The 10,691-nt window shown below is 47.5% G+C and overlaps 1 protein-coding gene across 2 annotated transcripts in view; it reads left to right on the top strand.

Annotated features, from left to right (window-relative positions):
• Positions 1-4,469, top strand: part of decr1 (2,4-dienoyl CoA reductase 1, mitochondrial) — a 22,592-nt gene extending 18,123 nt beyond the window's left edge. Inside the window, exons 8-10 of one of the 2 annotated variants that reach the window (XM_063198545.1) lie at positions 1,945-2,091; positions 3,964-4,026; positions 4,187-4,469. In XM_063198545.1, the coding sequence (XP_063054615.1) occupies positions 1,945-2,091; positions 3,964-4,026; positions 4,187-4,246 (270 nt within the window). In that variant the 3' untranslated portion in view covers positions 4,247-4,469. Of the gene's footprint in view, positions 1-1,741; positions 1,874-1,944; positions 2,092-3,963; positions 4,027-4,186 lie in introns of those variants that run through there. The other variant, XM_063198546.1, reaches the window with a different exon arrangement.
• The last annotated feature ends 6,222 nt before the right edge of the window (positions 4,470-10,691 follow it).

Here is a 10,691-nt window from a genome sequence, read left to right as displayed (position 1 = left end):
TGGCTAAAATGTCCCACTGATTTAGAATGTAAAATGTGTATGCAGAATGTGAAAAAAGCTCTTAACACTGTACACATTGATAATTATGATTATGCACAGACATTTCGTAGATTACAATGTGTTGGATCATATGTATGGCGCTACAGTATGTTGTACAGATGACAATTTCTAAATGCACAAAAAGAGAAGGGGTGTCTATCGCCTAGGGCACCAAGTTGACTAGAACCAGCCCTGCCTGCCTGAACCCGTATAGGGATGCGGAGAGAGAGAAAAGGCTACAAGTGTATAAGAGGGAGGGAAGGATGGAGAGACTGAAGAGGTATGAGAGGGGGAGGGATGGAGAGACTGAAGAGATGTGAGAGGGGGAGGGATGGAGAGACTGCAGAGGTATGAGAGATAAATAAGAAAGTTTATGAGGGTATGAGATGGAGGAGAGGCTGAGAATGGGAAAGAAAAAGAAAAAAGGCTGTGAGGGTATGAGGGAGGGTGAGAGAAAGAGAAGAGAAGAGGCATGGGGTGAGTGTGAGAGAAAAGAGGGAAGAGACTGAAGGAGTATTAAAAAGGGAGAGAAAGAGAAAAGACTGTATGTGTGTGTGGGGGGGGTTGGTCGGTCAGGGAGAGGGTAAGAAAAGAGGAAAGAGACTGAAAGGGTATGAAAGAGAGAGAAAGAGAAAAAACTATGTGGTGTGTGGAGGGGTATGAAAGAAAGAGAGAAAAGATGAAGGCTGTGAGTGCATTGGAGTGGGAGAGAAAGAGAAACGTCCGTGAGGGTATGGGAGAGAGGGGAGAAGGAGAAAATGTTGTGTGTGAGAGAGGTCGAGAAAGCTAAAATGCTGTGCGTGAGAAAGAGAGGGAGAGAAAGTTTAAAATGCTCTGCGTGAGACGGGGAGAAAATGGTGTGTGTGTGTGGGTCTGCATGAGAATCAGTTTCTTCCATATATATGAATCACGGCCAGCCTGACTGAGGCTGAGGCTGAGGCTGAGGCTGACTCGCTGGCTGCCTCCTCCATTCACACACGGTAAAGTTCTCCATCTGGAAGATTGATGGCGTATAGTGGCGAGCGGAGCGGAGTGGAGTGGAGCGGGGCGGTGGAGGTATAAACGATAGGTCAGGTGCTACGCCGCCTCCTCTTGAGTAGACCACCCTCCTCTACGACGTAACAGGAGATCACAAGAGAACTACATTTCACCGTGACCGTGTCAAGATGCTTGAACGATCCCAGCAGAGAGACAGAGAGAGAATAACTGTTTTTGTGCCCTGAATTTCAAACTGATGCAGTGTGTGTAGCTTAAACATTTCCATGGTGTAATGTATAATGTAATGTATAATGTATAAAAAAGCGGTAAAAAGCTAGCCTGGCAAGCCAGACCCGTACAGCAAAATGTTGTATTGTATTCTATTCTGTTCTATTTCACTCAGGATAACTATTCTACTTTACTCGTCCGGATGGCAGGGGCATGTTCGAGAAGACTTCGTAATGACAATAAAGGCATCCTCTTGTATTCTTTTCTATGCACAGTGCGTTCAGTCTTCAGAACCCCACGGGCATGTTCAAGAAGTGTAGAATGGCAATAGTATACAATAGAATGCAACAGAATGCCTCTATTTAATTTTGTTCCATTATTTTCTATGCAGGGTGCATTCAGTTGTCTGGACCCTACGGGCATGTTCGAGAAGACTATATAATGACAATAAAGCCATTCTAATGTATCCTATTGTATTTTATAATATTCTATTCAGGGTGCGTTCAGTCGTCTGGACCCTACTGGCATGTTCGAGAAGACTATACCGTATAATGCCAATAGAGGCATTGTAATGTATCCTATTGCATTTTATTCTTTTCTATGCAGGGTGTGTTCAGTCGTCTGAACCCCACGGGCATGTTCGAGAGGTGTATAATGACAATAAATGCATCCTCTTGTATTCGATTCTATTGTATGCAGGGTGCGTTCAGTCGTCTGGACCCCACGGGCATGTTCGAGAAGTCCATGATGGGCCGGATCCCGACGGGACGTCTGGGGACGCCAGAGGAGATTGCCAACCTGGCCGCCTACCTCTGCAGCGACTACGCCAGCTGGGTGTCAGGAGCGGTGAGTGGGGATCTGGGGGGGGTGAGAGAGAGAGAGAGAGCGAGAGAGAGAGAGAGAGCGAGAGAGAGCGAGAGAGCGAGAGAGAGCGAGAGAGAGCGAGAGAGCGAGAGAGAGAGAGAGAGAGAGAGAGAGAGAGAGAGAGAGAGAGAGAGAGAGAGAGAGCGAGAGAGCGAGCGACAGACAGACAGACAGACAGACAGACAGACAGACAGACAGACAGACAGACAGCGTCACTGCTTGTGTGCGACTGTGTCACTCCGTCCGTGTATATGCATGCGTTTGCAAATTGTGTGTGTATGTCTGACTGTCACTGGTGTGTGTGCATGCGTTTGCAAATTGTGTGTGTGTGTGTGTGTGTGTGTGTGTGTGTGTGTGTGTGTGTGTGTGTGTGTGTGTGTGTGTGTGTGTGTGTGTGTGTGTGTGTGTGTGTGTGTGTGTGTGTTGACCTTGGGCATGTGGTAGGGCTCTCCTCTGCCCCAGAGTAGGGAGGGGGCGGAGGGGGCAAGCGCCCAGAGCAGGGGAGGGGTGGAGGGGGCGAGCGCCCTGAGTCTGCCCCAGAGGAGCACTCTGGTTTCAGGCTGAGAGAGCGCAGAGCAAGGGCAGCCAGCACTGGCTCCTCTCCTCTCCTCTCCTCATCCTCCTCTCCTCATCCTCCTCTCCTCTCCTCCTCTCCTCCTCTCCGCCTCTCTTCTCCTTGCCCTCTTTTCATTCCTCCTCCTCTTCCTCCTCTCTTCCTCTTGTCCTCATCTTCCTCTCTTTATCCTCCTCTTCTTGTCCTCCCCTCCACCTCCTCCTCTCCTCATCCTTCTCTCCTCTTCCTCCTCTCCTCCTCCTGTCCTCATCCTCCTCTCTTCATCCTCCTCTCCTCCTCCTGTCCTCATTCTCCTCTCCTCTTCTTATCTCCTCCTCTCTTCTTCCTCCTCATCCTTGCCCTCCTCTCATCCTCTCCTCCTCCTCTCTTCCTCATCCTCCTCTCCTCTTCTCCTCCCCCTGTTCATCCTTCTCCTCCTCCTTTCCTCTTCTCCTCGCCTCTTCACCTCATCCTCCTCTCCTGCTTTTCTCATCCTCCTCTCCTCTGCGTTTGTCCTCCTCCTGCCCCGTCCTCTTCTTTGCTCTCCTCTCCTCTTCTCCACCTCCCCATCTCCTCATCTTCTTCCTCCTCTTTCTCATCCTCCTCTCCTCTCCTCTTCTCTTCCTCCTCCTTCTCCTCTCCTCTCCTCTTCCTCCTCTCTGCTCATGTATTCTGCTTTAGGGTAGCATACAGTGCATTGCTCCACAGCATGTCTGTTGCAGACTGTTGCAGTGTGCGCATAGACTCATTATCCACAAAGACTATAATATCACATATGTAGCATCCTTTAACCACACTGCCTCTTATGGCACATAGCATCACATATTCACACAGGCTGTAATGGCACCTAGCATAGTTATAATCTCTGTTATATCTCTATGGAATGCACTATATAAATAAATGAACTTGCCTTGCGTCTATTGTACATTACTTTATATCTGAGATATCCTCTAGTCCTGACATTGCATTGAAAATATGTTGGTTGAATAGCCAAGCCTCCATACGCCTTTATATCAGTCAAGTCCCACTAATACTGTAAGACTGTTAACCGTCTGAGGACTTACTGTAGTGTACATATACTGTACACATTCACATTCACATTCCTACCTGCTGATTGATTTAGCCAGGTCACATTGGAGAAAGGTGTTGAACATCTCTGCACAGCAGTCATGGAGATTAAATATAGCCTGCTGTTTATGCCTCTTTGTTTAGAATTTTAATTTGCCTTCATTTTGCCTTTTTCATTCATTCCTTTCTTCTTTTTAATGTATTCATCCACTCATGCGTTCCTGTGCACACAGGTCATTCGAATGGACGGTGGCGAGTACGTTTCCATGGCTGGGGAGTTCAACGACCTGAGAAAGGTGAGTGCAGTATGACTATGGCTCCTCCAGTGCGGTGCAGTATGACTATGGGTCCTCCAGTGCCCTTTTCATCCACCACCACTACTGTGAAATTGAATGGTTTAGTACAATGGTCATTAACGCATCGTCCTTTTCTCTCTTCTCTTTTGTTCCTGTGTAGGTCACCAAGGAGCAGTGGGATATGATGGAGACTCTTATCCGCGGCACTAAGGGATCCTAAGGGCTGTGGCTGGCTCTGGTCTTGAATAGGCTTCGGCCTCTTCGTCTCATCTTTTGTTTATGATTTGTTTGTATTCTCTTTTTTTTGTCAGTGCCTTTGCGTGTCAAGTTATCCCTGTAAGTGGGCGGGTCTTTTTTTTTAAAGCTCTACATGCGCGCGCACACACACACACGCACACGCAGAACTGAAATGTAAAAAAGTAAAATAAAACTGAAATGGTTATCCTCTTTTTGTTATTCCTCCTCTCTCCTCAGGAGTGGTTTTTAACAATAATACCGTATACTGTATGTGTGTGACACCCACCAACGTAACACCTTCCCACCAACGTAATAACCCTGCCAACGTAATAATTTTTGACTCCTGCCGACGTAATGCACAGCTTCCTGCCTACGTAATAATCATTACGTTGAAATTACTACTGTACGTCTGTGGGAAGCTTGAGAAGTCTTGGGTGTTACATACAGTATGTGCCATTTGCCTTTGGTCCTGGGAGTGCAGTGTAGTAGTCAGCATCCCCAGCACAGTTGGCCCATCTCAATACAACCCTGAAAGAAACTGAGGCATTGCTTGTGGTGGTTGATGTTGTTTTTCATGAGTTTTGTACAGAGATTTAAACAAAAAAACACCTTTTCTGATGCCAGAAACAATAAACTTTTTTTTGCTAAATATACCACTTTTTTCAGTGTTCTTTTTCGAAGAATAAGTGTTTTCCAGAATGTTTTTTCCATTTGTCTTTTATTATTATATAAGTAGTCCAGTGGTTCTCAACCTGTATGGAACAAGCACCCCCTTGACCTCATCATAAGCCTCCCAACGCCCCCTTGACCTCATCATAAGCCTCCCACCCCCCCTTAGTATTAAAAAATGAAATAGACTAATGCCCTCCAATGGCAACTGAGCACCCTCCTCTCTGCTGTATCCCCTGAACGCCCTCCCAGAGCCCCCGTTGAGAAACACTAATATATTCTCCTCTTGATGGATCTTGATTTCTTAATGACTTTGAATACATTAACTTAGCTTATAAAATATGATGTGTGCGATACCTCTATACATAAATCCACTTTGCTTTTCCAAATCCCCTTTGGCCCTCAATTCCCCTCTATTCCCCCTGCTCATCACATCACATCACATCAGCCACATCATCCTGTGTTATCTTATTGGCCTCCTCACCCCACTGATCATATCAGCCCAGCCAGCCTCCCTTCAGCCTGCGTGCTGCCCCCAGCTCCCCTCCCTCCAGGCTGCGTGCTGCCCCCAGCCAGCCTCCCTCCAGCCTGCGTGCTGCCCCCAGCCAGCCTCCCTCCAGCCTGCGTGCTGCCCCCAGCTCCCACTCCGTCCAGCCTGCGTGCTGCCCCCAGCTCCCCTCCCTTCAGCCTGCGTGCTGCTGCAGTGTTGCCAGATTGTGTAGTTACCTGCCCAATTGGACTGCTTGGGATAGCCGTCTGCTGGTAAAAATTTTAAAAATTGGCCACTTCGCGGGTTTTTCTGCAGTTTTATGCCCATAGAAATCAATACAATTTGTTGAAATTGGGCGATATTTAGCGCCTCCAGGTGTTTTTTTTAGCACCGTTTGGGCTAGAAAAGATCAGACACATCTGGCAACACGAATGCTGCCCCCAGCCTCCCTCCAGGCAGCCGGGCTGCAGCAGGAGAGATGCTAGAACAAAATTACCAGGGGGGCGAGGTGGGGACAGTGTTTTTTCAAGGGGGCAGATAAATTGGCAAAAGAAATATGTTATTTAACATTATATATAATACAAAAATGCATATCATTTCGCGGTTATAAATTGATATTTTCAAGTAATTGGCTGTTCAGCAACAGGTGCCAGGAGGAAATCTCCAGGGGCCCTGGTACACTCTGGCCCCTGTCTAGAACCGCCCCTGGGCTGTATGTTGCCCCCAGCCTCCCCTGTAAAATATGATGTGAGCATGGGTGTAGTTTTAGGTGTGGATGGTGGGTGCATGTCCATATTATTTTTGAAATAAACCTAGCTTGTCCTCACTTTTTCATAGACGTAATGCAAAAAATAAAACATACCTGGACAATGTCCAAGCCAAGCTACGCCTTTGGATGTGTGCATTATACCTATACATACTGTAAATCCACTTTGCTTTTCCAATCTTGCCCTCAATTGAAGTCTTATCATATTGTCCTCCTCACCCCAGTGATCATATCAGCCTGCCCCCCGCCAACCTCCCTCCAGCCTGCATGCTCCCTCCAGCCACCCTCCAGGCTGCTTTCCTCTTCCAGCTCCCCCCCAGGCTCCTATTCCACTTCAGACTGCCAAGCCTCCATCTTCATCCGCCAGCGCCAGCGTCTTCCACTGAGTGGGGCTCAATGTGTTTTGTGATTGCCTGCATCCAAGGAAGACGACAGGAGACAGGCACGCACACACACACACACACACGCACACACACACACACACACACATATAGGGATCAGTTGTCCTGGGCCTGGAAGGGGGCGAGGATTGGGTCCCTTTCATCTTGTACATACTGAGTGGGGGGCATTTCAGATGATTTTGTCCCGGCCGGGGCCTGGTCAAAGGTGTCAGCGACCCGTCCTGCATCCTCCATGGCTTCTGCGTCTGTCTATAGGTGAAGTCAAGGGTGGGGGTGGAGGACACGTGGCACCCTATTGACCTCTGCACATGACTTGACGTCCTCACTCATGTCAGTATTGCTCTTGCTGCTTGCTGAGCTTAATTCATGGGCTGTGTTGGGTTGTTGTGTGCTCAACAAATGCACCACACAATCATTAACTTTAGGACCGTTTTGATTGCTCTGCATCTACTCCATCAGCGACCCGTCCTGCATCCTCCATGGCTTCTGCGTCTGTCTATAGGTGAAGTGAAGGGTGGGGAAGGAGGACACGTGGTGGCACCCTATTGACCTCTGCACATACAGACACTTACAGACACTTGACTTGACTTGACTTCACTCTACACATACAGACACTTGACTTGACTTGACCTCCTCACTCATTCACCTCCCCGTACTGCACGTGCTGCTTGCTGAGCTTCATTCATGGGCTGGGTTGTTGTTGTGTGCTCAACAGTGCTAGCCAATCAACTCCCCCCCATTCCACACCCAGGGCCGGATTAACGCACAGGCTAGATATGGCGTCACTATAGGTGAAGTGAAAGGGGGTGGAAGACATGTTCCACCCTAATTGACCTCTACACATACAGACACTTGACTTGACTCGAGGTCCTCACTCATTGCCCTGTCCCTCTATTGCACTTGCTGCTTGCTGAGCTTCATTCATGGCCTGTGTTGGGTTGTTGTTGTTGCCTGGTTAACACCAGACCTAATTACAAGTGAGATTAGGTCTGGGGACTTGCCTATTGTATATTCCGTAGGGGGAACTTGATTAATTCATGGGCTTGGTTATTGTTTTGTGCCCCCAAACCCCAATTCTACACCCATGGCCGTATTATTAACCCACAGGCTACAGTAGATGTGGTTGCAGCCTAGGGGGACCCTGATTGACCACAAATGAAAAATTGCAGAATTGTTACAGGATGTGATATTGAGGAAAAATCATCTGTCATGTTGAGTACAGTTGGTAGAGATGTTATCCTTAATTCATAGCTCATAATTATGACACCGTCTATGTACATTTGTTGCGAAATTTGCCTTCCACTGGGGCCCACAGCAGCCTATAGCCTAGGTGCCAAGGCCATCTTTAGCCGGCCCTGTCCACACTCATTAACTTTAGGACCGTTTCGATTGCTCTGCCTCATAACCAAAGATGGAGAATGACTGGCTTGTACTGTATGCCACTGGTTGTGAAGGTGCCTTTAATTTTTAAAGACTTTTTTGCATACGTTGTCACAGGTTTTGTATATAAACAGTGAATTCCTGGAGAGTAGCGTTTTACTGTCAGTTACCGTACAACATGTATAGTTGACATAAGGGCACACACAGTTATGTATATACATATAACCAGGCGTAGACACAACCACACACACAACCACACACACACACTCACACACACACGCGCGCCAGACACACACCTAATTCCATGCAGGTAACAGACACACGCATACACACACACACACACTCTTAATTCCATGCAGGACACATACTCAGACACCCACACACACATGCGCCTAATTCCATGCAGGACACACACACACACACACACACACACACACACACACACACACACACACACACACACACACACACACACACACACACACATACACACACACACTCACACACTCCTAATTCCATGCAGGACACATACACAGACACGCATACACACACACTCCTAATTCCATTCAGGACAAATACTCAGACACACACACACACACACACACACACACACACACACACACACACACACACACACGGTGTTCCTGATAAGCGAGTGGCGTTGCCTGAAAACTTTGGGTTTGCTGTGCTGTGCTGCTCAATTATAAGATAAAGATCGGGGAGCTTCCCCCTCCCCGCCGCTGCAACATTGACGGCACTTTGTCTTCTGGAAAGCAGCTCTGTCCGGCGCTTTCAACCTGGGGGGAAGATGTGTTCCGCCCGCCACCAGCCAAAACAATAACATACCAGCTGTGAACAGACATTTACAGATTTGAAAAATGGTTCAACTTCAACGTTCAGTGGTAGCCTCGTCTTATCGTACCCATTTCGCGTAGAGGCTCGGTTTGCTACTTTTGCTGACAAATAATCTGGAAGTGTCAATAATAATAGTGTCTTTTCCCAAAAAACTAAATAAATAATAGATTATTTTGCTTCTAATCATTTGCCCCTCAGCCAAGATCCCTTCCTTGTTCATTGTGGGGGCCCCTATCTTGACCTTGGCAAGCCGTATGGGGGGCCCTATCAGTGTTTTGCCCTAGGGCCCTGTGTGTAATTGTTATGTCCACTAATCCTTGCTGTGTGTGTATTTGAGTCTTGTGTGGAGAGTCTTAGAGATGAGAGTCAGTCCAGCAATAGGGCTTCCGCACACCGGCTCCGACAAAGTGTTGAGCTCCACAAAAGTTCGATTACACTGTTTTTAATAGAATCCTGCACACTGACACCGATGCCTGCAGACATTCGCAGGTGTTGGATACCGATTAGAGACAAGTTCTATTTTGTCGGCGCCGCCCATTGATTATCAATGCTATGTACGTGTGAAATTGGGTTTGGGGGTCGGAATTGTGTCGGAAGCGAAAGTGCTCCACAGTGCTGTCAGAGCCGGTGTGCGGAAGCCCTTAAGGTCAGGAAAGGTTACCCAAAGCAAGCATGATGAGTCAGAGTGGCCAGAGAACATATTTAATGATATATATAATTATTTTTCAATAGGTTTTGAAGGTGAAACAGAAACAGAGACAGAAACACACAAGGTTACACCACATCGTTCATAGGTAGTGTTTCTATTTCATTTTAATGTCCTCTTGTCTTTACACAGTGTCAGGTGTTTCAGCATAGTGGAGCATGTCATTCTCTTTACAGTGCAAAAAAACGTCTGATCCGACACTTTGTCTTAACAGATCAAGGGAGGGTGGGGGGGCAGGAAGTTCGGGTCGCGTTTCTTAGGTCGTGTGCTTTATTTTTTTATTTCAATTGACTTCGCAACAGCAGCAGCAACAACCCACATGCACTGCGAGGAAAAGAAGAAAAAAAAGAAAAAAAGATAACCTGTCCTAAAGTATTCTCAGAGGATTTTAATTATTGAGCGCCTAGTAGTTCAACAGAGGTCATCCTCTGTCTCTCTAACATGTTATTGCTTTGGGCTGCAGTAAGGAACGCTAGTACAAGAACTTACTGTAACTGATACTGTAATCGCTGCTACTGTAATCGCTGCTGCCATAATTGTTACCGTTGTTTGGCTGGGTGGGCGGGTGGCTTGTTATGGATCTCTGCAGTGTAGTAGGGTGGTGCATTCAAGTGGAGCATTCCACACGGAGGGTGGTGGGTGGGGTGGGGGTGGGGGGGGTTGGAGTGGGGAAGGGGTGCAGGTTGGGGTTGGGGGGGTGAGAAATGGAGGGGGGGGGGGTGTGCAGGTCCCTTGATTTTCTTTTTTTGTATGATGCATCAATCTCGTCATTACAAAAGCTGTACAAACAGTATAGAAACGACAGGTTGAAAAGTTTTGCTCCTGGCCCTTTTTGTTTTGTATCAGGTGTTCTCTATCGCTCTCTAATGCATCACAACACTTTTATTTGCCTCAGTAAAATGTACACCATTTATCCTGAAAATAAAAGACAAGACAAAATAGAGAAACAGAAAAAGGGGTGGGGGTGGGGGGGGATGGGATGACACCTTAGAGCATTAGTTACCGCCATCACAAGCATCACAAGTGAACGGAAGGAGGAGGGGGTGAGGTGGGGGGGGTTCAGACTCGATCAGGAGGGTAGGATGGGGCAGGTATTCGGCAGATGGATTTGAGGTGGGGTTGGGGGGTGGGCAGATGAAGGATGGCAGACTGCCTCAGCCC

This window comes from Engraulis encrasicolus, chromosome 5 (assembly GCF_034702125.1).
Source record: "Engraulis encrasicolus isolate BLACKSEA-1 chromosome 5, IST_EnEncr_1.0, whole genome shotgun sequence".
In the NCBI taxonomy this organism is placed as follows: domain Eukaryota; kingdom Metazoa; phylum Chordata; class Actinopteri; order Clupeiformes; family Engraulidae; genus Engraulis; species Engraulis encrasicolus.
This window is presented reverse-complemented; position numbering and strand designations above follow the sequence as displayed.